At 40.4% G+C, this 24,685-nt stretch overlaps 1 protein-coding gene across 1 annotated transcript; it reads right to left on the reverse strand.

The window, feature by feature from the left end:
- Positions 1 to 8,440: 8,440 nt before the first annotated feature.
- On the reverse strand, positions 8,441 to 15,410 carry rdh8a (retinol dehydrogenase 8a). The gene is made up of 6 exons (XM_042392695.1): positions 15,008 to 15,410; positions 11,981 to 12,142; positions 10,769 to 10,948; positions 9,851 to 9,944; positions 9,569 to 9,752; positions 8,441 to 9,416 (listed from the first exon to the last, which is right to left on the reverse strand). Exons 1-6 carry the CDS (start codon positions 15,111 to 15,113, stop codon positions 9,189 to 9,191), a joined length of 954 nt encoding a protein of 317 aa, XP_042248629.1. The 5' UTR covers positions 15,114 to 15,410; the 3' UTR covers positions 8,441 to 9,188.
- Between the last annotated feature and the right edge of the window lie 9,275 nt (positions 15,411 to 24,685).

The following is a 24,685-nucleotide window of genomic DNA, read 5'->3' on the forward strand; positions in this document are numbered from 1 at the left end:
GAATGAAGTGACAGGTAACGGTAATTTCTGTCAGGTTTTTCTGGTTCTACTCAATGACTGGGACAGTCAAGCTGAGGCCTGCCCTCTTCCCTCCAGCCTGGGAACCAGAGCAGTGATGCCTGCTTTCCTAAGTGCCTGGCTGCTCTTGCTGGGAGCCGTTCCCATCCTACTCATCTGTTTATTATTTTCCTGTGAGGGCTTGTGTTGTAAGAGAAAGGAGGGGATAGGTCAAGAAGGGGGGAATATTCTCCCATGTTTCATTGACAATGATAGGTTTTTGAACAGAGTCGTAAATATATCTGAAGGGAACTGAGAAACATACGTCCTCTGTAGCAGATTTTGGTTAAGATCCTGCAATACTCATGTAATAATAAACCCTTTAGTTTACTTGGCTTGGATTTGGAGGCAAGTGGTCATGTGAGGTGCCCGAACTGCTCCACTAGTTGTTTTGCTTTATGCCAGGAACAAAACATTGGGGACACTAACCCCAGGCAACAAGACACAGAAAACAAAGTTATAAAAGAGAAGCCCAAAAAAAAGTACATTCACACTGTGCATAATAGGCATGCAAGGATATCCCAGCTTACCTCATGTCCTCCTTGAATACTAGCACATTTTGGCTATAGATTTGAACTCCTAGTTTCACATGACTGAGAAGCCATTACTCATCTATAATTTGCATCATACTTCCAGTCAAGATGAATGTGTAAGACTCAAGCATTGTTAATAAGTCTCCTTGTGTCAGTCTCAAAATTTGTGTTTTGTCAGACTGAGCACAAGAAGAATTGTGCAGCTAGCTGTGTAGCCAGTTGTTTCCACTGTTTCCCTGAGGGCTCTTGGACAGAGTTGCAACATCAGCTGTGGGTTTTGTGTGCTGCAGAGAGTGGGCACTGGGTACATCTGACCTCTGACCTTCCCACAGCCTCAGGAGGAGAGGCCTTTTTGCTGAAAAGGGAAGACCCTCTTGCTGGTCCCACACGGTCCTCTCAAAGTCACATTCCAAGGGATGCTTTTCCCACCATGGACCAAACATCACTCTGTTCTTTCCTGGCGTAAATCCACAAAAGTGGGTGATCACATGAGTGGGGTCCTGCCCAGTACTCATGGCAGACCTGACCTCCAGCACATGCCACAGTTAGGCCATTCTCCACAGGTCAGGGGAAAAATGAAGAGGGCCTGAATCTTAGAGAAAGGTCTGGTCTCTCTAATATAATAAAGAAACATTTGGGTCTGATTCCCTCAAGTACTCACACTGTTTTGTGACAGTTACATGCGGTGTGAGAATGCAAGTTACTCTGAATAATGACAGACGTATGACTACTCTGTAAAGATTTTAGTTTTACCTTCTATTATTAAAACAATCTAGTAATTTAAATCTGATGGATGTGGATGTAAGTACTGTAAATTAGCATTTGTTACACATTTGTTTCACCCAAACATTTCAGAACAGCATTGGCATAATCGAGTGAAAGGTGTTCATTATATCATGTTAAAATCCTGTTTTTAAATAGAATAAAGTAAATTGTTCGACATCTGAACAGAAATCTAAGGCACATAATATTGTTCTCTGACACCAATATAGAGGGAAATATGTTCCTGGACTGTTTTCTTATCTTAGAGTCTGTTCCTACATTTGAATTGGCCTCTTTTTTATTGCCATTTTTGTACAGTCATTCCAAAACATACAAATGATACTAAAGTATCATTTTGTATGTTTCCAACATTGCAGTATTAAAGGCTGTAATAAAACAAATCTGTATATTAAGTTCTTTATTAATACCTGCGGCCAAATTTGTCCTCTGCATTAAATCTAACTTATTTTAGGAGCAGTGGTCAGCCACAGTAAAGTTTATGGGGACCATTGCCAGTTCTGTGGCCAGTGGTATTTCAGGGCAATGTCAGGTTTTCCTTTTACCTAATATGTATGTGTTTTAGGGTGAGCACCCGTCGAGAAACCCGGGAGAACACAGGAACAGTAGACTACAAGATATGGAAGGCTAATCAGTGTTCTCTTCCACATTTGGCCACAAGTTCCCTTCCACATTACACCCAAATCCTCTTTTACACACATTCTTTTTCCAACCACTGATCCCTCCCTGCCAATCTTATGCAAATTTTCAGGCATTCAATGATTCCAGGAGGGGCGTTTGATTTTGTGACGACAATCATAAACTTTCCATCTCTTATTCATTTCTTTCTTCTTCCTAAAAATGCCTTCTATAGTAATAAAACACACAAAACATAAAAATGTAAAAGATTACATGCTCTATCTCTCGTAATATGAGACAGTAGCCTAACTTCAAATATGTATTATTACAACTCAAATGTGTAGTGTTAAACTACACTGTTTGGTAAGATTATCTGTTGGAAAAGATTGTTATAGTCTGCTGAAAATAAACACTAAACACACAAACACAATCCTGAAACAAAAGCAATTGTAAAACTTTATGATAAAATGTGTAAAACAAAGGGACACATGCACGTTACAGTTCATAGAGAACAGGCTGAGGTTTGTGTATACTGTACAGAGAAAAAATCTTGCACCCTATGAGATCCAGCATCAGCACACAGGACCTGGAGTGGCATCAAGCTCTGGATAGCATTCACATCGATATGACCACATCACTCCATTGCCTGGTTTCTAACACAATATAATGTGTGACATTTTAAGTATTTATCACTCTGAGGTATTTGTCAGCAATTATTGCTTCTCCATGAAGACATTTTAAGACATATTGAACCATGTGTTAAATGTCTGTATACTGCTTAAAATAAAGTGTACCCAGTGGCACATATTGTACTGTAAGTATAGTATTCTCAAAGACACTGCTTTCCAAATGAAAAATAAAAAAAAGATTTATTTTTTTAACTACTACTTCTACTGTGTACAGTGACATTTAGAATGATAAACTGAGAACAAAGCAAGTTTTGCACAATTTGTGGTACATGGGTTTCAGGTTTCAGTGATTTGCTCTCTAAATTTAGCGTGTAAACATTTGTAACTGTAAAATCTTTAAAATATCAGTGGATATAATCTTTAACTTCTAATAAAAAGCTTTTGGTGAACTGGAGATCAAACTAAATTTGCTATGGTTAAGGACCCTCAAAGACTGCCATATGCTGCCTGTCCCTCATGTTTTCTCTGCTCACTTAATCATTTTCCCTCTTGTCTCTGTAGCGTATCTTGATTTTGTATCTATGTTTGGCTGCACATTATAATAGTTTGGATCCGGAGGCAAGTAGTATTGTGTATATGTGTTTTTTGTGTAAGACAACCGTAATCCTGAACATCTTTAGGATGTGACCACCTCGTATTCATCAAGAATTCAGCAGATGTCGTCTCCCTCAGGGATCTTCTTTACATTGCAACATTTCCTCTCAGGCAACCGAAACCAGGCTGTGCACAGACAAGTAAAGTTAATGTATGCCATGCCTCAGAGTCTGTGCCTGAGGGAGAGACAAACACTATCTAGATGAGTAGATTAGATAGAAGGGAGATGAAAGGGAGAAAAAAAAAAAATCAGGGGCCGAGGTGGGCAGAATAGTGGTGGAGATGACAACAATATGGTGTGATTTCTTCCTGTTGCACACACACAGATAAACAAACAGGAGGAGGACAGGAGATGCAAAAAAAAATAGTAAAAATGAATGAAGGAGGGAGAAAATAGAATTTAATATGCAGGGTTAGATAATAAGAGACTGACTGAGAGAGAGGGAGAGATACAGGGTGAGAGGGAGAGCAGCCAAATGACAGAGGAGTGTTTGTGTTCTGATTAGGCTGAGCCAAATGGAGGCGGCTCACCAATGGAGATAACCAACAAAGACATCTCTTCACTGGGGACAAATCTACGAACATCTTTTCACGGTCGATAGACAGAGGCATTCTTTTGTTTTGATGAGGTAAAAAAAAAAAAAAAAATCAGCCTTAGTGGATGCATGAATACAGCGCAAAGTTTACCGTTCATCTGCTCTTGAATGAAGCAGATGACGGAAATGTGCCAACTGATTTTGTTGTCTAAGGGCATGAAAGTGCGCACAAGAGCCATTTTTAATACTCCTCACGCTAAAGTGAACTGCTACTTGAAGCGATGTTATGATTATGTTCTCATGAACTGACATTTTGAATGTCTATTCACTCTCACCCTGGCTGCCAAGATGTGATGCATTCAAGCTGAATAAACAATGATGTGGACTCTTTGGGCTACGACAGGCTTTCTGGCATGGGTGTGCCCGCACCCTGTTCGGTTTTTCATCTCTACGGTTGGCGACAGTGAATAGATCAGATCTATGGCAGTGCTGATGGGGTCCAGAGTGAGGTTTTCTCTCTGGCAGGGAGATGAGGCTGGGATACAGCCAGGGTTGCTAGGCAAGGACAAACTTCAATACCGATAGACTCTCTGATGAGCTCACTGTCTATTACACAAAGGCTAACTGTCTCTATCACTTTGCATACTACCTATCTATCTATCTATCTATCTATCTATCTATCTATCTATCTATCTATCTATCTATCCGCTGTTCTCTGTATCTGTCTTTAAGTTCCTCTCTCTCTCTCTCTCTCTCTCTCTCTCTCTCCCCGGCTCATAAACACTCACTATGCTCACTTGCATGTTGGCGGAGGCATAAGAGGAAAACACAGGCATCCTTGGGAAGCAAATTAAAAGTATAATCATCCCTTGGTTGAAAATATTCCCTCCTTAGTGTTGGTCAAACCAGAAAGCAAAGCGTATCGTTATTTTTCTGTAAATTACAAATATAAATGCACGCTGGATTCCCAGACGTCTAATTACAACATGGAAAGAGAGAAAATCTGATCCATGGTGGAAGAGGTTAGAAACCCAAAGAAAGATGATATGTTAGAAGAAAGTGAGCGCACAGAATGGTGAGAAAGGAAGTGTGATTTGTTTGTGTGAAAGCACACTTTACATTACATGATCGTGTTGTTTTTTTTTTCCTTATCTGTATATCTGGGGGGAGGAGGGGGGGTTTGTTTTCTTTTCTTTTTTCTTTTTGGACTCTCCCAGCTTGTCTTGCCCAAAAACAAGACTTTCAGGTTTTGCACAAAATCTGTGGATAGACACCACCAACTTTACCGTAAAACTCCTATTGTGGAATATTACACCAATCTTACCTCATTGCCCATAATAACAACAAGAAGATCATGTTACCACAGCTCAGATTACATCGTCTCTAAGCCCGGCACAATCACCCATCATCCCCTTGTTTGAGAATTATAATGCTGGTACACAGACTGAACCCTCTAATCACAGAGTTTCACAGTCACTGGAACTGGTAGTTTTGAGAGAGTGAACAGAGCGGAACAAAACGATACAGTAGTGGGCAAACTGATTCCTAGTCTGGAAATTCCTGCCAGATTGTTTATGTTCTTGTAGAGCAGTAGGGAAAGGGGACAATGCTAATGTTGTAATGATAGTGACAATGGCGGTTCTGTGTCTGTAAAACAATGTGTATGACTGGCCAGTGAGAGCCAACATTCTCTTGATTTATGTTCCGACCTCCAAACCGTCCTGAATGGGCTTGCAAACAAGCACCTCTACTCAGAATCAGAGATGATGACCCCCCCCACCCACCCCCTCTCCATGTGTGAATAAACAAGTGACCACGTTGGGTCTGTGAGAGGTCATCGCACAGCGGAGATGGAGATGGACGGAGGAGAGGGCAGACAGACAGTGGGCCTCAGACAGACAGAGAGTGAGTGAGAAGGAAAGAGAAAAGGAATGAACAGAAAAGGGAGGGAGAAGGACAGAAAGACGCTGTGTGTTTGTTTCTCCCCATGGCCTCTGCTGCCCTAATGGACCCAGCCGCCACAGGCCAGTCACAGGGCAACTTGGGCTTCTCCTGTTTTGACTTTATAAAGATTGATAGCTCCCCTCAGACCCCAGATCAGCCCTATGGATACTTATATGTCCTATGTGGCCAGATCTCTGTGTTAAATGATGGTTGACCTGCACCTTTTTTCAGTTTTCATCTGTCTTGTTACGCCTTGAATATATTTTGGATCCACACATGACACCATGTGGTCATTCTGTTTGCCATTCTGTGACACTTTACAATTATTCAGAATGAATCCATGATAGCAAGGGATATAACAACTGAAACAGATAAGTGCAGTCTGGTGTTGATCCATCCTGACCTGAGATCAGGCTGAAGCACCCTGTCTAGACACTAGCTCCACTTAATGCCAGCAACCCAAAGCATGCAGACATCTCCCCCTTTCTTTTGCTTCCTCTGTTCCTTTCACACTTTCTATCTCCCATTTTCACAACTCATTTCTCACTGCAGCTCCCTTTTGTTTTTGTTCTCTGACTCCCCAGTCTATCTCATCACTCTTGGAGTCAGGCTTAGGTGTGGTGGTCTGGTGATGACAACAGTGAATTGAGGATGCAGTAAAATGACTGAGCCAGCAATAACCCAGCAACAGAGAAAGTAGACAGCTTGCGAAGAATGTATCCTGCTAACATGCCAAAGATAACTACTGGGGTTCCCCCTTTTTTCCTTCTCTCTACTCATATGTTCCATATCCAAAAATGCAAGTGGTCTGTTAGCACACAGTAAGGTTGCACGCAGGCAAAGCGAATGTATGTTTAGTGGCTCAGTAATTGTGACAGGGTTACAATTAAGGGAAGACCTAACCATGTCACGCTGCCCTCATTATACTGCAATTACGTTCTTGATTGTGAAACAAAGGTACACAACAATGGTTTGATAAGACCTCTTGTTTAATGAGACTTTTCTGTAACTCCTGTGTTCATTCAATTAGTAAACAGGTCTTCCATTCAGGCCTGGGCACCCCAATTCTCATTTTCCCAAATCCGACACACCCCCACCCCTCACTGCCCCAATACCCACCCCCCACCCGCTGCCCTTAGCCTTCAGCGTCCCACATTGGGTCTTGGCATCCCCCTGAACATTCAGGACACACAGACTCCTCCCCCAACCAACTTGGATCCCCTACTCCCCCCTCCCCTCCACCCCCTGCACACACACCCATTTGATTGTGATTGACAGCGTCTTTGTTCCATTGTGCGGAGCTGTCGCCTCTGATGAAGACACATACACAGAGCTGAGGAGCTGTGCTCATTGTACACTGCACCAAAACTACAGGTCTGCAACCAGTTGCACTGTCCACTGATGATAAGCTCCATGCAGTTGGACTGGGTGAGTGAAAGCAGTCTGGACACTGTAGGGCATGGCAGGGTGGGATGGGATGGGTGGGATGGGATGGCACAGGGTGTGTGCAGACAGGACAAACTCTGGCTAGGCTATCCAGGCCAAACCACAGTCCTCTCCCTGTGTGGACCAGGGGGTCCCGGCCCGATGGGCTGAGGGGGCCAGCTGGAGAGGGAGGCTCAGGGCTGCGCAATGTGTCTGAGGAGGCCGTCATTAGGGTTCACCCCTCCTCATGGATGGGAACCAGGTCACATTCTCTCACACGGCACAAAGCAGTGTGTGTGTGTGTGAGAAGGGTGGGGGTTCAAGGGAGGGGTTTTGATGGGGAGCAGGCCATGACCTCTTTATATCCATCAACAGATCACTAACTTGGCCCATAGACATGCACATAGAACGTATTCACACACACACACACACACACACGAACACACGCACGCATGCATGCATGCAAACACATGCTAATGTGTGCGCATGTGCACATTAACAAACACGCAAATGCAAAAACAAGTACAAACTCTGCAAGAGGCCTTAGCTCTGAAGGGTCATCGCTCCCGAAACATCAGCTATGAAATAAAGTCTACACTGCAAAACTGTCATTCTAGTGCTTCTGCATTCTTCACAAATTATTTTTGTTTTTTTAACCTGAAGTTTTTAAAGATGTCTTGAGCAGTAGAGCCAACCTCCTCTGACACTTTGAGCTATAAAGCTACAAAATGGTCTTATGTGTGTCTTTACCTGAATATGACCTTAATAGTTTCGTTGCTCTTACATATCTGAGATCCTGCTGTCACATGAAAACTCTCTATAATGCTTACCACCAGGGAATATTTATCTTTCCAAATAAACCTTTCAAAGTTATCAATATGAATTGATGTGCTGAAACATTTATTGTTTCAAATCCAATGAAATTTGCTTATAAAAAAAACAAGATGACCAGTGTCTGCAAGAATGTATAATCTAAAGATTTTAATCATTCACCTCTGTTGCACCTGTCTATCTCAGGCCACTGAGGATAAATTCCTATACACAACAGCTTAAACACTGCTTGCTGGTGACCCCACTGGTCGGCTCCCTGGGATAAAACAGTGAAATACTGCCCCCTCTTGGTACCCAGGGAGTTTTGCAGACAGAGATAAACCCCTTGCAGATGTTATAGAATGAATAAGCATCTATTAGTCAAAACGGTCATTATATCCTTAAAAAAACAAAAAATACCTCTGAGGATAAATCAGAATTATGTTTATTTCAAAATCAAGTTGCTAGATTAAAAATATACTGTATGATCTACCCCTTCACAAACCTTTAAAATCAAAAACATTCAGTTTATCAAAAGATTAAAAATATGATTCAACAGCAGTTATGACCATGAGAACACTATGTTAAGGCGAACATGAAATTAAGGGCACAACACAATAAATGCAGATATATTCTTTCTGACTCTGTCATACATGTTACAACTCTGGTGAGCCTGAGTGTACAGTTATTTAGGCTACAAGTTATAGCTTTATTATTTCTCTATAATTTTATTGTTTCTCTCTGTAACTGAGTTCATTTTTGTGCTTTGTTGTCTGTCCATGGGACTCATATCACAAGTCCTCTCTGTGTGATCTCTTTAAAACGATGTAGACATCTAACCACTTACACTATTCAGTTCCTCCCATATTGCAATATGTAAGGCATGGCCTTCTCTTTATAATATGTATGTACAATAATCCAATAAAGGTGTGTGTGTTGCTTGTATTTCTGTTTTCATGTATGTATGTTTGTGTGTGTGTACATGAGTTCATCCTGCATACAACATATCTGTGACAAACTTGTGCAATTGTGCATGTTGTCCTGCAAAGCTTATCATGGTAGTGTCTTTGAACTAAAAGGCGCCTCCTCTCTCCATAGTTACTGTTTCTAGTCTACCTGCTTAGCCCAAAACCTCAGGAAAAGGCAAAAGGAACTGGGTGGGGTAAACAACACAGGGTAAGGGGCAGGATTGGACACTCTCCTCAGTTAGGTGAAATGGTGCGTCTGCGCAGGCAGCTGCACGTCAGGCACTTGAGGATGCTCATGGTGATGTGCATGAGAGGGCCGAAATTGAAGAGTAGGTTGTAGAAGGTGTTGACAGACAGGCCACCAGTCTCATCTGCATACTTCAAGGCCACAATGGGTGTGTAGAGGCTGTTGGTCAGATTCCTGAAGCGAGGGCTGCTTGACTCAATAACCTTTTTAGTACACTGGAGAGATGAGAAGCAAAAAGAAGGTTTGGACTGATTTTATTGCATTGTAGGCTGGTTGAATGTTTGCAACAGTTAATGATCAGAGAAACACAACATAGATTTTCGAATACTGAGATAGATCCTTTAAAATGTGTAACCTGTTTCCTTACTTTGGCTATGTCCTCTGGCGTCTGACCCATGGCTTCAAATATATCTATGGATGATGGCAGGTAAACATCTTTAAAATAACGAACTGTGTCGGCATCTACACCTGGATACTCCATCTTAGCCACATCCTCCATCATCTTTGTCTCAAACTCAGTGTGCACTGGGCCAGGCTCAATCATGGACAACCTGAGGGGAATCAGACACAGAGAGGCCTATGAGGGACTATGTGTAGAACAAAGTAAAGACAGATGTGAAGGAAGAACAGAGGAAAGAGGATAACCTACCGGATATTGAACTTCATCAGTTGCACCGCCATACTCTCACAGAACCCTTCCATGGCAAACTTAGAGGCAGTGTAAACATCATTGAACACCACTCCTAAACCGAGAACAGAAGAACAGTATTTCATTAACAGCAGTCATGAACCAAGCATCATTTGCACATAAAGGCTTAAGTTACTAACACTTAAGTAAACAATAGGTGTCACCTAGGACAATACAAGTGCCAGACAGGATATGAAAATCAGGTTAACCCCACCAATGTTTGTTTTTATTCTGTGTTACACTGCTGCACAAGCAGTTTCTCCCTGGGGACAAATAAAGTAATTGATGATGAAGTGAGTGATTGACTGATTGTCAGCAGGCCTATTGGAAAACAAATGGCAGTGTATATTCAAATCGATCAAAACTCTGTAGTAGTGTTTTTTCTCTGTTTTAAAAAATGCTACTGTTTTGTAATAAAATGAAATGCAATTGTGTTTTAAATGTGTCAAATGTGATTAAATGTAATACTAGAATCATTTTGCAGGATATAATAAACTATTTCTAACTTCACTAATTTCATATATCTGAAAGCATGGAACATACTCTATGATTTAAAGCTCAATCTGAGTGATTTTCAGGATTTCAGACTTTGGTCTGCCAAACTTTTGCAGGTCACTGCAGATGATTAGAAGATGTAATCTTGTAGAGTGCATGAATTTAATCTTAGAATGAAAGAGTGATGTCGTATCAAAAGTGCAATTGCAGTCATAAAGCAAAAGTGCTTTACTCTCTAAAACTAAAGCGTCTAAAACTGCAGTCTTTAACATGTCTTTCCACCATCATTTAGAAGTGTAATTATCTGAATTTGTGCTCCTGCATCAAACTTTTCTGCACTGCAGATTTTCTTCTGTATTGTTTATTACACACAAACATACATACCCTGAAGACCCATTACACTACTCATGACCACAATGTGCCCTGAACGCCTCTTCTTCATGTCTGGCATCACTTCTTTGATCATGCGAACCACACCGAAGAAGTTGGTCTCAAATACTCTTTTCATCTCCTCTATGCTGATGCTCTCCACAGGTCCAAGCAAGCCCACACCTGCATTGTTAACTGCCAGGAAACACACAGACGCAGAGATGACACACTGCTTGTATCTCCAACATTGCAATCATCAAAACACTTAGATGTGTAATTATTATTTATGATTGTTATTGAAAAAAATGCACTGTTCATGTGGCCTTTCTACTGCATTCCTCATTTAGTCTGCAGATTACAGAGTTCCTTATTTGATCTTGCCACCAGATGTCAGTGTGTGACAACAACAGAAAGGTGTGATGTAACATCAGTCCATGGTAAAGGGCTTCTGGGTCTTGAGTAATTAGGTGAAGGGGGTTTTGGATAATGAGCAAGATGGAGGCTGATTTATAAATATAACCTTTATCCAGACTAAAGGTTTCAACACAAGAACTGAAAAGAGTAATCTATTCATGAGTTATTACGCTGAAAATGCATGCAAATGCTAGTTTAATGCACCTATAGCACAAAATTAACATAAAATGACTTGTGTGGTACTTGCAATAGTTAGATTGTGGTACTTGTAACAGTCAGAAAAAGAACAGGTAGAAGACAGTGTCACGGGCAGATGGAGCTGTAGGCTTTGTTTCAGCTGTCTCTTACTCACTTAGGATATCAGTGTGGTGGTCACATTGGAATTTCAATACTTTCCCAACCCAAAATATAAATTGCAAAACCATGGAGATTCAAGATATTTCAGTTCTTCTATCTTCAAAAGCTTGGTCCTAAAGTTGTATTAGTATTACAGTAATAACATTGTACTGTGATATTTTGCTTCTTCACTGGACAAGTCTGTTAGATATTTGCTGTTACTCTCTCTCATGAAAGTATTACTGTTTGTGTTAAACACATGCTAGTTTAACTGGAAAGCTGGGGGTTAATGTTCTATGCATTTGGTGGTCATTGCTGCAAACATATAAGAAGGTCACACAGTATATTACTTAATTATTTAAGGTTACACAACAAAACATGTTTATACATCAACATTTATCCGTACAGGCGAAGTACGAATCTGGGGAAGGGGTTAAATGAGAGATGCAGGCCTAGTTTCAGGTGTGTCCCACTCACTCAGGATATCAATATGGCGGTCCTTAACATTGTTGATGCACTGCTTGACTGATTCGTCACTACACACGTCTAGTGGAAGCAACATCAAGGTCTTTCCATATGCATCTCCTGCTGCCTCCACTAGCTTGTTCTTCTTCTTCAGGTCTCGCATGGTAGCAATTACTAATAGGGAGAGAAGAGAGAGATGAAAACACAAAGTATTATTTTACTTGTATGATATAGCTTCAAACTTCAAACTACAAAAAGGGCATACACAGTACCAGAAAAGATTCATTAGACTTATACAGTAACATAACCTAGAACTGCAAAGACGTCCTCATGAATGCATGGAGCACAAATTATCAATTAACCTATTAAGGTGATTTTTATTTGAGCCAGTTTTTGTTTTTTTTTGTGTTAAATTTCACACTATACTTTCACTATTCATGATTTTATACAGAATCACAAAGGATATCTAAATAATCCTCCTTTGCTGTGGTTAGAAAACCTCTTGACCCAGTGTCACACCACTCAAGTGACACACAGGACTGCGAAACTTCTGATATAAGACCTACTTAGAACCACTAAGCCACTTCCTTAACACACACCCAAGCAAAAACACGCACACACACACACTCACAGTTGTGACAGAGTCAGACGTGTTGGCCAAAGTTCCTTGAAATAACCACGCCTGCCGCTTTACAGGACACATAATTAATTTCCTTTGGACTTTACACACTAAGCAACTTTAACCTACATACAGCACAGGAATCTATCATGACCAGCGACAGTGGCTATCCACATAGTGTTGACTCCGCTTTCATGCCTTCCTCCACGTTGTGTGTTCTGCTTACTTGGCTGACTGACGTTATCAAGCAGAGAAAAGAGACAGAGCTCTTGCACAATGTCGATCAGTGGGGGTAAACAACCTCGTATTCACACATTCTTCTAAATCTACCTGTTGTCCCTGACAGATAAAAGCAAACCCTCACCTGATTCTTGTCCGAACAGAGACAAGGTTGGATAAGTAAGATTAGAAGAGAGATTGCTGTGCTGTGGAGTTTTTGCTTTGCTCTGCAATAGCATGATGTTTAAGAATGAAACCATTCTGTGGAGAATGTTGCTGTGTAAGCGTCACGCAACTTGTTTTTGCAAGTAGTCAAATACACAATGTGCATTGATAACATCTCATTTTATTTTTATTTAAAATTGATTTAATCAGGAAGTCTCATTGAGATTAAGATCTCTTTTCCAAGATAGACCTAAGAACAAAAAGCATTCATAAGACAAGAACACAATAAGCAGACAGAAACAACACAACTCCACAATAAACAAGGAATAAATAAAATCTGGTAAAAGAATCAGATAATAAAGCTTTAAAATCTCCAAGAGGAATGTAAGACTCAAGAGGGGAATTTGAAGTTCATTCCATTTAAAAAGGAGCAGAGTACCTGAATCCAGTTCTGCCAACATTAGTGCGTACATGAGGGATATCCAAGGATAAGTAGCTACTGGATCATGTACTGTAGTGACTAGATTTAAATGAGAGAAGAGATGTGAGGTAGTTTGGAAGCTTCAACCGCAAAGCTTTATAGATGAGTACCATGAGATGTTTTTCTTTTACTTCTTAACTGTAAGGAAGTCCAACCAACCTCATGATGTCTAATTAAGTCTAATCTTATGATTTGAGAGCTGGGTGTCCATGAGGCAACAAAGAGATTTACGCATTGGTAAAGAAGTGAACAAGAGATCCATTGTTCCTGTGGCTCCTCGAGGAATTACTCTTGGGCAGCTTAAACATTCTTGAATGAACCACACTGCCTTCCATACACAGAAGTCTTTTTGGAGTTTCTCTGAGTTTGCATGTTACTGCAACTAATCATTACTTTATGCACAATGCAATATTTTAATCTCTGTTGGATTTCCTAAAGACCCTGGGAATGGAGCAGATCAGTTTCATTGCTCAGAGGTGGCTTTCTTGAAAGCAGGTCACACAGAAGGAAAAGATCTGTTCAAAACCAGTGTTAAGGGAACAGTTAATCGCTATTGTTTTGCTCATTTATTTTTCAGTAATAAATCCCACCAGACCCCAGTGCCCCCCCCCCCCCCCCCTCCTGAGAAAAAGAAAACTTGAACTAACCCTTGCACAGTGGAGAAACGGGAACAGCGATGTCTTAACTTGGCTAAAATTAGTTTAATAAGACAATGAATAAGATGACTAATTGTGAGTTTCACTGTTAACTCAGCCATTATGTAATTCTGGATAAAGTCACATCTAACAGCAAACTCTTGTCACAGGGGGGGTCTTGAAGGCAAACTCTTACCAACAGGGGTGGGGGTGGGAAGATGGTCTAATGTAATTCTATCTGAGGCTTTTGGGTCCCCAATACCTAGAGTGACATTAATGATGGCTGGGAAGCAGGAGAGGAGATGCATAGACCAACAATGTCAGAGTAGGACACCCTAACTCTACTGTGCACCAATGAAGACTTCAAACAAGGTCCTTGCTTTAGAGTGAACCCTCGCTTGTACAGGTCTCAAACTTTGTCCCCCTTTCAACACTCGCTCCAGTGAGGGGACTATAGGCACATTAGACACGGCACTAAACCGGAGCAGGCGGTCAACAATTCACTGCTATAAAAAGGGGGCTTTGTGCTGGAGAAGTCACTTGAAAGAGAACTGACAAGCCTCCTTTTATGATTCCGCCTGGCAAGCGGCATCCTTCCAGAGCCCTACCCTGGAAACTGCGCTTTCAGATGATAATAGTTGAACCAAAGGGGCGACTGAATCCCAGTACTCACAAAAGGATATGGATACGATATCACTAGGGTTAGTTATTTCAGTGGACACTACACTAAATCACTTATTTGCGTTAAGACGGAGCGTTGCGCATGAAACTCAACCGAACTTTGTGCGTAAAGGAGGCTTGGTGCAACAGCAGAGCTTTGCAGGGAAAAGTAAACACGGAATAGGTTTTCAAGCGAACCACACTAGGCTTACTGCTAATAGGTCCGATCAAAGAAACAATGTAGAAGAAAGCGCATTTACCATGGTAACGCTTCTTTTCATCTTTGGCCAGCGTGACGGCGATTCGTAACCCGATGCCGGAGGAGCAGCCGGTGATCAGCACAACTTTCTGCCCGCTGTTCGCCATGATTTGTCCGGATAGGCGCTGTGTTTTTCAGCGGTCCTCTGCTCCGGATGGTCGCTGCCGAGGGAGCTACCGATTATCGGACTTTAAAAAACTAAAGCGGATCATGCAGCCACGGCAGCCATGTGAGCGTCTAATTCAGTCACATGTTCGATAAAATCACTAACCAAAAAACGACGTGGCATGGCAAACACCCCCTTGTAGGCAAGTTTTTTAAACTTGATAGGTACCGCCTGCCTTTAAAATGAAGTTAATTCCTTAAAAATGTGTGTGCCGTGCATGCGCGCACGTGCGCGTTATAGAGGGGGCAGTGCTTATTTGATTTCTGAGCTGGTGACCCCAACGACAAATCACCGTGTGCTAATATACATACAGTATTCACATAGCTCATGATGTTTCTGCTTTACTATGTTATAGTTAATATTCTTACAAGGACTTGACAAATTTAGTCATTATATATTTAATAGTAGCCAACAATATCTTATATTTTCATTTTTTAATCTTTAAATTCAATCTATAAATGTCATTAAATACAAAATCTTAAATGAGCTCTTAAGTAGTTTGATCTCATACAATAATCATAACAGCAGCAGCAGTAACAACAACAACAACAACAACAACAACAACAACAACAACAATAATAATAATACAAATAAAAGTAATAGTCGTTATAATAATAATAATAATAATAATAATAATAATAATAATAATAGTTATTTCTCGTTGTTGTTACCCAGACTATAAACCCACAGTAATTGCTTGTTGCTCAGCCCCAGTTTATTTATAAAACTAGTCATCCATTGCTGACCCTAATTTTGGAAGGTAATGTTTATAGTAATTTAATGCGCTGTACTGTACTGCCATCTGGTGGTAAGGAAAGGTGCAGCACATCTAAAGAGGCACTACTGAACGCATAGCACCTCATCAAATACATTATGTTAATTCGATCACTATAATCCAAACATCAACTAAATACAAGAATGGTCTTGTTTTGCTTGTCAGTATCAGTTTGGTTTGTTGATGAGCAATTGCCCATCATGGCGATTGGTGGATCCTGTTATTGACAGATGTTGAAAGGGGTCAAAGTGCCTCTGATAAGATCTCAAACCAAACTTCTTTCTTTTTTTCTGGTGAAAGACCATAGTGCAAGAGTCAGAGTCTGGGTCCATGTTTGGGCCTGTTGCTAAATATGAGATGTGATGCAATCAATCTGTAAAGGGTGAAAGATTATATAGTATAGCATTTATGTTTATGTGTCCTATTCCCTATATCTTTAAAGACCAAAGCATGAATCAGCTTAAAGGATGGTCCAAAGAGCAATCTAGAGTAATCAGTGAGTGAATGATTTGGTGAAAGTAATTTATATCCTTTTAACTCACTTAAACTGTTTTTGCATCTACTTACAAAAGCCTACATGACACACAACTGCTGATTTCCCCAATTAAGGATGTTTTCTGATTAGATTTTCAGTCCTCTTGTGTTTGATATTTGTTAACTGTAAAAATTAACTTAAAGTTTTAAAATATATAATGCATTTAATGCATTAATTAAATGATGGGATAATTAGATTATTTGGTTCTGTTTTGGCGAGCTGATCTGAACAGGGATTATTATGCTGGACTTTATACAGCTCAGTTGACTCTCAGTTGTTCTCTTTTGAAAAGAGTTCAAGAGGACTTTTAGTATACAATTTAGTATTATTATTTTTTACACTATTTCCATATCAAAATTTACAGTCTATTTACATAGATTACACGACTTTATGTGTATTCTCTGTTGGTATTTGCTCCCCAGCTTTTGAAATGTGATTATGTATTCCACTGATATGACTATTTTCTGAAACAAAACATTTCTTCCCTATAAAACATAGTTTCAAACACAAGCACATATTGATGAATGCAGGACCCCCTGTTGTAATCCTCCCCTCTGGTTAACCCCTTTAACCCCATTTCCATTTTAACAAGTTAACACAGTGTGAAGCATCAAGGTCACCATAAGGACATGACAAGAGAACAGGTGAAAGCAGAGGACACACACGGACCAGCAGAGAGAACAGTGGGAGAGAACAGATGTCTGAGTTTCCTAGCTTGTTTGTCTCCTCTGAGGGTAAAGTAAGGTTACATATGGACAGACCTCCATCGTCAAGAGCAGCTATTCATTTCCGTCATAACTTTGAAAGGAGATATTCTCCCAGGGGAGAGAATATTTTAACAATGAGTGGAGCCCTGTCCTGATCCATCAAGGGTCAGCTAGTAACCAGCAGGCTGAAGGTGTTGAGACAGGTTCAGCCTTGCTTTGAAAATGAAAGCATGTGATGTATATATATAACTCAACATATGAGAGTCTGCAATAAAAAAAATCTGGTTCATGCACTTTCATTCATCACTGCTTGTGATAAACTTTCTATTATGCTGACAAAAGAGAGCAGACTGTCAGCTTACATTGAGTTCAGGCCCAATTTCCTCTTGCTGTCTCACAAAGCTGATGTCTGCTTATTTAGAACATCCCTAAGCCATGACCCATTTCCCTCACCAGAAAGCAGAAGTTTACAATGAGATGATAAAAGTATAATTTGCATTGTCAGATAAAGAAGCTTTAAATCTGAACTGACAGTGTGCGAAACATGTACTGAAGTGACATTTTAGTTTATATATTTATATGTGGCTACATTTTGGATTTCAGGCATTTTTGGCTGACAATCTTAGAGGAACTGACATTGAATGAAAAGGCAGAATAGGTCACGCAAATCATAAACAACCAAAAATAGAGTGCCTTGTGCTTGTACAATATTCATGTGACTGTAAATTTAATTTGACAAAATTTCAGTGTGTATATTGCCACTAATGTGTGTTCTTTTTTGTGGAATTTTTATGGCAGAGCAGCAGGTGTAGGAAAATTTCATGGTCAGGGACACACAGAGAATGAGGAATGACCCTGAACCTTTGACCCAGATCAGCCCTCCAACTTACCCAGTAATTATAAATAAAATCTGTGGCTTTTTTGCTACCAAATCATACATTTTAAGTCAGTTCTAATTAGTAGAACTCATTAGAGACCAACCTTGAAGCTAGAATTACCTGTACTCAAACAAGAAGCTGTAATTAATACACTACAATACATTAGATAGATTAGATACATTGGTGGCCCAAACTTAGTTTTACAACAGCATTGCTGTGACACACCTGTCAAGAACATGTAAATATGACCGTCACTTAGCTGCAGTATTGTATTTTATTATATTTCATTGACCCATGTCAAGCGACAGTTAAACTGCTGGTACTCCAGATGAGCAGTCCACCACTGGATTTGGTGCTAAAAGGACTGGAATAAGCTAGTGGAGTAGGTCAGCGGCGTTTCGGCATGCTTTCCCTTGTGCCTCCAGAGAAAGTGGACAGGTGTGGATGGAGGTGAAGAGGGATAGCCAGTGATGTCTAACGGCCTCCAAGCTATTGCTGTGGAATTTCAGAGGATTGAGGGACTAAGACACAGAAGGAGTGAAGAAAGAGACAAAAAGGAGGGGATAATACAAGCCCATACATGCTTTGCCATGTAAACTCTCCTCCCCTTTTCACCCCAACCTTTCTCCTCTCTACTTTCTCTGTTGCACCTCTATACCTACATGTACCTACAGTATGTAATCCTCCTTGTAGCAGTCTGTTTTCAACAGCCTTCCTCAGAACTTTCACCGCTCCCCCTGACACCCCTGAAAATACTCCAGCTGTGCCCTGGGCCCAAATAATCCGTAACCTCTTTATCGAAGTCCAAGTCATAGACATGCTCACCGACAGCTGACACCCCTATCCAATCTCAGCCCACTTTTATAGCTGCATAGTCAATTTCCTGTATACTGACTTTAAGGATACATGAGCAGATGCTCTTGGAACTTTCACTGGTATTCCAGCTGACTTTATAAAGTCAGTGTCTGTTTTCACTCATCATAATTAGCGATGGATAGGGTGATTAGATAAAGATTCTGTCGTAAATGTTATTATGTATATCAAACTATTTGCTATGACAAATCAATGAAGAAACAGTTGGTGGCTTCAAATATTCCAATATATTTTAATTATCTTGAAATACAACAAATTTGCCAATTTTGCTATTTTTACTGATAATTTATCAGACTGACTATCCCATGTATTGGCCCTCCTGTTCTCTCTTGCTCCTCTCCATGCTGTAGTTTTGGACAAGAGACAGACTGGCCAGTGCCACTGGAGGGATGAAGGATTCTAGGCTGTGTGAAAGAGCCTCGAGGACTGGAATGTTTGCCACTGGTCAGCATTGGCGCTTTCTGCTCTTTTGTGTGTAGTCTGCAGAGGAGGTGTGGAATGCAAACTTCATGAGAATAGAAGCGAAGAAAGAAACGAAGGGAAAGAGTGGCTGGGGGTCGGCAGGCAGGAGGGAGACTTAAAAACAGAAAAGAATTGGTGCAAAGACTTAAAGAGATGTGAGCTGGGAAAGTGTTTTTAGGGGTTCTGAGGCAGATGGATAACACCACAATTTGAGAGAAAGTGCTAAAAAAGGGTTGCCCACAAGCTGCACCATAAGAAGAGAGTTAAAACTGTTGCTGCAGCTGCAGACCACACACAATGAACACTCTACAGAGAGTGTTTTGTGAGCAATGACACTTTGAAGATCATAATGGGGCATTTCTGAGCGCTAGTGAATGGCATTCTTAGAAACAATTATAGAGATACATTCTAGCTACGGCTCATCATTTATTCCTTCATCCTCAGGCTCATGCCTGCTAAAGAGTATTACCTAAAAGGTGAAATTCAGTTTGGACTCAAAAACTAATTTTGCCGATTGTCATAGTTAATTTAAATATAAAGGCAGCAATTTGTGTCGCAGTGAATATCTTGGAAACATGCCGAAATATAGAGAACACTGCCACTTACTGTATAGGTTATTCAAAGGTTTTCAGGTAGGGTTGTGAAAATAGAAAGCAAAGAGAAACAACATGGTGCCAGTTAGATCTGATCTCAGGCAAACAAAGTACACAGATGGATTTCAAGGGGGGTTGTTCATTCAGTCACTGTGGCACCATGTTGCAGGACTCTTCTGACCAAATCATTTACTTTATCTAAAACTCCTCGTGTAGTCTGAATATCTGCTACACTAACCTAATTCAACGTAGTCCCTGACTTTTTGAGAATGTTTGCAATAAAATTTGTTTACAGAGAGCTGGAATCAAAGTTGATGTTTTGAATTGTATTTCAGTTTACCTTAAGCGCCCCTGAAAATACAATTCTTTAACTTAATTGTCTGGCTGTTCAATCAAAACACAATCATGGTGTTTCTTGCTTCACACTAACAGTGAAGTGGAGGAAGGGAACAGGGTGAGCTTTAGTGTGGTCGCTGAGTTTATTTAGTTGGTTATATTTGTTTGAGTAGTTCATTTAACAGACATGGTCCTTAGATGTTAGTTAGTTTAGTCTCTCCTCATCTCTAATGATTATAATTATCACTAGGCTGGCAGTTCCCTTTAGTGGAGTGCAAAATTTCCACACACTTTCTCATGGCCACATCCTCGGTTTGGCAAGTTAATTGAAGCATTGTGTAGCAACTGACTGTGGAGTAATACAGTATGTCTGATAACACAGCTCTGCATCCAGTCTCAGCAAAGCTCTTGCTCCTTTCAGCAAGGCTCAGGGATAAGGCTCTTTCTTAATTCCAAATAACATAATTGGTTAAAGTATGCTATAGTGCAGTAGTGATGAAATATCTAGCAGCCAATCTTATCCTGTCTGATGCGCTCACTCTGCCCTCTTGTACTGCAGCCAGGTGAACCCAGAATACCTGTTGCAGGGTGGGTTTAGAGGGTGTGGTTTGGTGAAAGCTCTTATGTAAGAACACACGCTGTCTGATACATAGAGATACGATCAACAGAAGTCAGTGGGTTGTACAATTCACGCTTCTCTTGAAGTTTTTTCATAGATAAAGGGTTTTTACCAACCTCTGAAACAGATTAACCTACAATTTACCCCACAAGCAAAATATGCATTTGATCAGGGCCTGTTTTTCTTTCCTTTATACTTATTCTTGATCAGTTAAGGATGTCAAATTCTTTTCCTTGTTTTGAAGTCACTGACAAAACATCCATTTTACATCATCCTGCATTAAACACCCAAATCTTTTCACCATTAACATTGAGAACACATAGCTTTTCTTCATGTATAGCAGACAGATGTTGGTTGTCTCATAATCTCCATGTGCAGAGAAAACTGTAGGTGTTAGCTATGGCTCATTTATAATTCAGCTATAAATGGTAAACTTAAGTGTAAATGAATTAGCTGGCAGGCTCCACAATACACACAAACACAAACCACAAACTTAGATACACAACCATCATTCACACTCATCTTAAAATCCTCATAATATCACAATGACAGAACCTAATAACAACTTTTGTCACATAATATACAACTAAATGACATCACAATCCCATTAAGAAGTGATGTAGTAAGATCTGAGATGATTTGTAAGGTGGTTATTTCATGATGACAGCATACTCGAAAAAAACAGCTTTGAAAGTGTTTTTCCCTTTAAACACACATAAATCATTTTTTGGCAAAGTGAAAGAGTCAGTCGCCTATTCCCTCTGAAGCTTCACATGCATATTTCCCCTGACAGTTGGCCTGTTGTCCTGTTCTGGCATGTTCTTCAACACAAGGGAGCAGACTGGAGGCAGACTCAATTGAAAGGCCATTTTAGGTTCCCTAATCCTAAATGCTCATTCGCTCCTCTTGAGGATTAATAAGGTTTCACTATGCCTCACGGGGCCTAGAATAAGGTGATGACAGATTACTTCACTTCACCTTCCACCCTCACAGTGATTAAATGATAAGAAAAGTGCACCATCATTTAAGCACAGAATGACCTGCAGAGGGAGAGAGAGAGATACTTCCAATTTGTAACACCATATCACATGCCTAGGATAAACTTCAAACTCCAATACTGTAAGCCTAATCTATGTCACTGGGAGTAGAGAATAAATAAATAAGAATGACAAAAGATTAAAACTAAAATAGGGGGAAATGGAGAGGAAAACAGAAAGAGATAGAGTTTCCATGCAGCATTACCTTCAGCTTGTTTTCCTTCTACAAAGTCTGTGGAAGATTGATCTCTTGCCAAACTTCATCTGTGATTTTTTTTTCCTAACTACTAATCCATAAATTCATGTCAAAACACATGTGGAGTGTAATTTGGTATCTTGGCATTCTGCACGATTTGTACGTGTTTGCAGTGTATACAAAACAAAGTGGCACTGCTGGTTTCTGCAGATTGATTATCGGGATAAGGAGACCGTCGGCTTTAATTGACTTCATTCTCCATGTTAAACACTTTTTAGCAATATTTGTTGCCATCAACTTGAAAAAGGATAATCTATTTACCTTAAATTCATTATTATCAGTCTGATTTGTGAAAAAACTCTTTAATGAATATTAACAAACTACTGGCGTGAGACGAATGGATCGGCTTTCTAATTGGAATTTTCCCGTGCGTCACACCATGTGCTGTAATGTTGAGTTTTGCTTTCTTTAATTGTTTATTGTGTGTTTTTAAAGATTAATTATCTGTGAGTTGTACAAGTCCAGTAGTGGGACAAAGGAACATAGCACATGCTCTGGAAGTATTTCTCACCCAAAGCTCAAACTATCCATTGGACTCTTGGTAACTATCTGCTAAAAGCTGCTAGGAATGTGGCCCTGACTCAGGCTGGCTAAGCTGGTACTGAGAGCAGAGACAGTGGGAGGTCAGGGGGTCCTTTGTTTACCTACCAAATCAACCTCAATCTGTCCACTTATCTGGGTATTTCTGTCAAACCTCCTTCTATCTCTCACTCCTATGGCTGTCTGTGTTATTTCCAATCACTCTGCTATATGTTCCCCTGTAATTCACTGTCTTTGAGGTACAGGAATGTATATTTTGTCTCTCTTATTTGTATGGGGCCCCTTATTTTGAAGAATTTAATGGAGGATTTTTAAAAATACCATTGCATCTAACATTTCCAGCCATGCGTTACCATGTTTTGGATTCATAACAATCCGTGAGTCACTGATGATTAGACTTAATGTCTAATCATTTCTGACTCAGAATTGCTGGCTAGAAATCATATGGAACAGCGTCTCTGGATAAAAGAGAGGGTGTGTTTCTCTCTCTTCCTGTGGTTTGAGACTCCCTTTCTCCCTTGAGAAATTAAGGTTTGGCTCATTTTCTCTGTATGGTTACTTTATAAAGGCCTGTTGTAGCTTGGACTCTAAAAACGTTATCTTTGGTAATTTTCCAATTAGACAAGGTCTTCACAAGTCTTAAGGCATGTCTCAACTGAATACCAGCCTTCATGGAATTAATTTGGCTTCTGGCAGGACTGTATTCAGCCTCCACAGGTGATCAGCACTGTATAGGCTTATATTTTGGCAGATGATTGGTACGGATGTCCCCCGCAGTATTTGGGGGTAGGTGTCTTGGCACAACCATTTTTCTCTGCCTATTCTTGTCAGCAGTGTCACTATAAAAAGATGTTTGACTTCTTGCTGCTTGCACACCAACTTATGCAAATCCAATTCAGGTACCTGCAAAAACATGTTTATGACAAAATGGAGAAACACTCAAATATGTCTTTTCAATATTTTGAAGGTTAAACATGCTAAATTGATGAAATTGTTTTAAATTGTTGTTTTGTGTAAGCTGCCTTGAGAATTTTGTCTACATTAGACAGTTTTACAATGTGGGATGATCACTCACATTAAACCCTAGTAAGTGGCTGTGCAATAATAAATCTTATTGTTTGAGATAATGGTTTCTAACCAGGTGTGCCTGCCGCTGAACTAACTAAAGCTGACCAGTTTTGCACTGTCAGTAGTCAGCGACCTCTAACCTGAGGTGATTCAGCCTGCAGCCTCACAGTGGTCAAGCTCCAGCCTGAACAAGCATTACAGAAACGCTGCTGCAATGCTGGGCTGAGATTAGACTGATGGTGGAGATAACTTGCCCTGGTCTGCAACAACCTCACTCCTTGAAATGGCCAAGAGTGCTGTAGTGTTGAGGTGCTGTGAAGTTCAAAGCTTGGACACTGTACATCATCCAGCTTCAAATAATTTTGCCAAAACTCTGATTTTCACTGTCAGGTGAAAGTTAACAAGGAATCTTTTGACTTTGACCAAATACCAATAATTAAATGATGAAATATTTGAAATTTTGCATCATATATTATGATGTTGGCCACTATATGCAATCACTGAGACATTTTATTCAAATCACTTATGGTCAAATATGCACAGATCCTGTGCCTCTTGTTAAAGTGTCTTTGGATAATAGCCTACACTGGCTAGTTCTGCAAAAAAACCAGCAAACAGACAGGTTGCCATGTAAGAGCGTTGTTCTCCACATCACCTCTGTCGGTAATGGTCACCTCTAAGAAGTGAGAGCTAACAAATTATCGGGAGCAATAAACTTGATTTATGATGGAGTCTTCTGGAGGCGCGCCGCTCATCCATGCGTCCCAGGACAACGTCCTATGGGAGGGAAGAGGCGGAGGAGGTGGAGTGCAGAGGGAGGGAGTGATGGTGAGA

The sequence above is a fragment of the Thunnus maccoyii genome, chromosome 18, assembly GCF_910596095.1.
Source record: "Thunnus maccoyii chromosome 18, fThuMac1.1, whole genome shotgun sequence".
Classification (NCBI taxonomy): domain Eukaryota; kingdom Metazoa; phylum Chordata; class Actinopteri; order Scombriformes; family Scombridae; genus Thunnus; species Thunnus maccoyii.